This window comes from Condylura cristata, unplaced genomic scaffold (genome assembly GCF_000260355.1).
Source record: "Condylura cristata isolate star-nosed mole 26May11 unplaced genomic scaffold, ConCri1.0 scaffold00027, whole genome shotgun sequence".
Lineage (NCBI taxonomy): Eukaryota > Metazoa > Chordata > Mammalia > Eulipotyphla > Talpidae > Condylura > Condylura cristata.
The window spans coordinates 27,687,965-27,692,657 of NW_004567128.1; the positions used below are offsets into that span (position 1 = coordinate 27,687,965).

Sequence of the window (4,693 nt, forward strand, 5' to 3'; positions counted from 1 at the left end):
TAGAAAATCCAGTTATTTAAAGGATCCTTAAAGGATCCTTTCCATATATTGACCAATTTTGTAACTATCCAATAAACTTCAGTCAAGTCCATTTTCTTTAGCCTTATCCCACTCTCTAGCATTACACGTAACTTGTTTGGATCAGAACAAAGACAAAACTTGCAGGGGAATCAGATCTGAGGCATAGATCTGAGAGGAGGGGTAGAGAGAGGGGTCAAAACAGGGGCGGGAAGAGCACAAGGGACTATGGCGATTGTCATGGGTGTGTGGTGGTGGGAGAATTGGGGCTACACATCAAGGGAGGAGTCAAATATTGTACAAAAATGAATAATGATGTAAAAAAATAAAACATTTAATAAAAAATAAAGTTTAACTCCTTTCTTTTCTTTTTAAAAAAGAGTTATTTATGCATACAAGAACTGGGGTACAGGCCAGAGGTGTGGTGGGTGAGAGGATTCACCAGAGACAGAATGGGGAGCAGAGCAGGCAGATTGACAAAGTACACCTTTGAGGGGAGCAGCGGGCAGGTCAGGAGAGGTCTGCCGCGCCATGTGGGTCTGCTCCCTGGCCGGGGATCGAACTCGCGCTGCAGTGGCTTCAGAGAGCTTCATAGTACTATGCTTTAATCTGTGCACCACCAGGGAGAGCCCCAAACTCCTTTCTTTTCAATGTAAACCTCAAACCAATGTAAACCCCTTTCTGTTCCTGGAAGACTTGGGAAGGCAGATCTCAATTTTCCTTCTGCCTCCTTGTCAGTCTGTTTACAATTAAGCTTTTTGCTTTCCTCAGAATCTGGTATCAAGATATTGTCCTCTGGGCACACTGGGTCATGAGCCCATTGCTCTGCTACACATTCCTCTGATCACTAGAGGCTACTGGACATGCTGGCATACCGGCAGTCACCTGGGCAGCGGACAAACAACAGTAGCCAAGACCAGTATTGTCCTTACTCTCATTTCTTGTGAGGAACACAGCACAAAACAGGCGTGAGAGGTTCAGGAAACACCCCCTCTCCTTTTAATTTCAAAATTAAAATAAGTGGAACGTCTTTACTATGTAAGTATCCGTACGTTCACTCAGAAATGAGGTCAGTCATTCAGATGAAAGGGAAGCAGAGAGAACTTCTCAGACAGTGGTGCAAACTGAGTCTTGAACAATGGTTGGGAATAATGGTTGCAATCTTTCTTTCTTTTTTAAAAAGATTTATTTATGCATACAAAACTGGGGTACAAGACAGAGGTGCAGGGGCAGTGAGAGGATTCACAGGAGGCAGAGTGGGGAGCAGAACAGACAGATGACTGAAGTACACTGCTGAGGGGAGCAGTGGGCCGGGTAGGAGAGGTCTGCTGCCATGTGGGTCAGTCAGCTCTTTGGCAGGGATGGAGCCCTGAAGTGGCTGTGGCTAGCTTCATAGTGCTGAGCTTTCACCTGTTGGGCCATCAAGGAGGGCTTTGCAATCTTTCATAAACATAACTTTTTGCTTATATAACTTGTTCTAATATATTTTCTTTATATTTATTTTACAGCATTTAATTGTGCATAATGGAATTTTTACAATTGTGAAACAAATCACTGTGGAATGAACCTTTCAATTTTAACACTTTTTAGCTTTAGTCAGATATTAGTATAATCTTTATTTTCATTTGCATATGCCTGGTAAATTTTCTTCCATCCCATTACTTCAAACTTTTCTGTATCCTCATGATTTTCTAAGTTTGGCATAAACAGCACATAACAAAATGTGTTAATTTTCATCCAAAATTTCAGTGCTTGACTTTAACTAAAGAGTGTACCTTATAAAAAGTTTATATTCATTATGCAATAAGATATGAACTTCAAATATTAACTTTTCCTCCTTCGTACATTTTGCTATTTTTCCAGAGCTTTCTATAAATCATTTTCTACTTTCTCCACTTAAAAACAACGGACTTATGTGGGTTTTCTTTGCTGCCTATCTCACTTGAAAGACGGGGCCAATAAAGAGAAGTAATATGAAATTATTCAAAATAATTGGAAATAAGGGACTCTATTTCCCTTTCAGACATAGTAACTCAATGGTCAACCACTCCGGTATGTGAAACTGAGAGCCAAAAGCATAAAGAGACACACTTGTATCTATGTGTGCCTATCGCGGTATTCTGCAGATTGGTGCACTCTCAGCGATGTTCTGTGTGCACTCCGATGTTCGAAAACAGGCGGGAATAGTGGCTCGGCAGAGGGTCTGGAGCAAGCGCAAACTCTAAAACATTCGGAAAGGGGCGGGGCTAGCGTTGATCCTGAGTAGGAAGTAGACCCACCAGCCTGTCGCTGCACCTGCCACGCGCTTTCGAGTATTTTGGGCCTACCCAGCTCTGAAGGTATTTTTAAAGGGCTGTGGAGAGGGACTGTGGGTTTTGTGATTGCAGGGAGGTGCATGGGGTGGTCACTGAGGGTATTTCGGGTTCAATCACGGGGTCTTTGGAATCAGGAGAGAGATTTGTTCAAGTTAGCGTTGAGTGCGCAGATCATTCAGTTCCATCTGGCAGTCTCAAGCTCCGCAGTTCATGTGTATTGTTTTCGTTCTGATTAAGTCCTCAGTGTGTTCTAATTTTCTTTGTACCAGGAGTTATGTAAAGACAGCCTTTCAGTATTTCAAGAGTTAAACCTTTTATTGATTTTAAACTTCATTTATCCGTACCTTGTATGGGTTATTCATTGGAATGTGTTTTGAGTCCTTTAAGACTAAGTCCAGGGTCACTTTTTATTAATATTCCATCTCTAGCTCAAAAATAGTTTAACTGATTGATTTTTCTCATTCAAACCATGTATATTCTCTGTGTTTGTTCACATGGTCACTAAAAGTAGTGATTTGTTTGCGAGTGTGTGTATATATTTTTTATTTGTATACTTAAAGGTTTTAATGTTTGTTTCCCCCCCAACTTTTCTTTTGTATGGTTCTCAAAACATGAGAGATTGTTACTTAAAACCGTTTAGTGTTAAGATGGCACAAAATCCCGAATGAAGCATGGAAACATTCAGCAGGCAGTCATTGTTGTGTATTGTACAACCAGCAAGCGAAGTACTTTTTACAGTCCACATTTACTTATATTTTAATGATATGTTATTTGGGTGTCCATGCATATATTACTTGTTACTGGGTATGGGAAGGGATACTTTTCAGAAAAAAAAGACTAAATTCTAGGCAAATTACTTCAGGAGGATGGTAAACAGCATGGCATATTCACATGGGGAGCGGGCAGGGCTTGGCGTAGTTTAGCACTAGGGAAGGTGAAAATGGTTACGTGGTGGGGGAGGGGCATAAAGAACGTTGCAGTGGGGCCTGGCATGGGGGAGGGGCTGGGTATCCCCGCGTGCAGTGTATGGAGCTCACTGGCAGGGAGCGGCAGCCAGACAAAGCGCACCCAAGAAGGCAGGGTCTGGCAGGCGGGGGTGAGAGAGCGTAGGTGGGCTGAGTGGGCAGGAAAGTGGGTAGAGCATGTTGAGGGGCGAGGCCATGCAAGTCTCGCCAGGCTGGGCAGAAGTGGCCTTTGGTTCATTGGTGCAGGATGGGCAGGGTAGCCAGTGTGCCCTGGAGGGCAGTGCCACGGAGCTAGAGGAGTCTAAGGGGGGTGGAGTCTAATGTTGCTGGATTGATGAACATGGCCTTATGCATTTGGCAGGCAAGATGGGACAAGATGGATTAGTTCAGTGTGTCTGGATAAGATAGGCAAGAAGGTGTTGCCAGTAATTCCCAGGGGGACAGGACCTGGTGTATGTAGGCAGGTACCTAGGCCCAAGCCACACTGGCTGGAAAGTGAGACCAGGAGGGTTGGAACATGGTGAGCCTCTCCCTATTTAGCACTGACCTGAGCCTCCCTCCCACCAGCACAGAAGCCCCACTTGTAGCCCCTGGACTCTGGTGAGTCCAAGACACAAGGTAGGTGGCAGAGTGGAGCTGGTGCCTAGGGTCTGCCTCTCAGTTCTTTGCATGTGACACCCTGGAGAACTTTACATGGTTCCATTGGGCGCTGCTCACTCAACCACAGCTGCCTCCACTGCAGAAGTCCAGTCTATCCTAGAAGTCTGTTAGCAGCTGTGCCACTGGCACAAAGGAGCGCCTGGACAGCACCCACATCCTAACTATTGCCTGAAGACTGCCTCAGAACTGAAACCTGTACCCAGACTCTTACGGAGGGGACTTTTTGATAAGCAAAGCCTTATGAGCATGTGGCAGGAACACGGGTGGAAGCAGGGGGACAGTGAAAGTAGAGAGGGTCAGTAATGAGGGTCAGCGTTTAATTTATGTTGGGGAGACCTGTCAACATTTCCCTGGTCTACAGCTCTAAATGAGTGACACTGATGAGCTGATGATCCTGGACCCTGCACTGCAGGAGAAGTCAGTGAATATGAAGAAAATGGAGAATGCGAAAAACAAGGTAGAGTGGAAGGTGACAAAAATGGTGGAATGGTGGGGCGTGGAGGCAGAGGTTGGGGTGGAATACAGGGCAGGGGTATAGGGTTAAGGGACTAACATCAACTCCCCTGCCCTGCTCACTCTTGCCCCACAGAAGGAGGAGAAGAAGAAAAAGAAGAGGAAAAGGAAGGTGAAGCAGCATGTAGATGAGTTGAAACACCCAGAGAAGACAGATGCCGAGAAGCAGCCTGAGGATGAGTTGAAACACCCAGAGAAGACAGATGCCGAGAAGCAGCCTGA

General features: G+C 45.0%; 1 protein-coding gene across 1 annotated transcript in view; it reads left to right on the plus strand.

Moving 5' to 3' along the window:
• Nucleotides 1-4,325: 4,325 nt before the first annotated feature.
• Nucleotides 4,326-4,693, plus strand: part of LOC101627726 (CXXC-type zinc finger protein 1-like) — a 3,690-nt gene continuing 3,322 nt past the window's right edge. Inside the window, exons 1-2 of the mRNA XM_004690126.1 lie at nt 4,326-4,427; nt 4,548-4,638. Coding sequence (XP_004690183.1) covers nt 4,326-4,427; nt 4,548-4,638 — 193 coding nt within the window. The remainder of the gene's footprint in view (nt 4,428-4,547; nt 4,639-4,693) is intronic.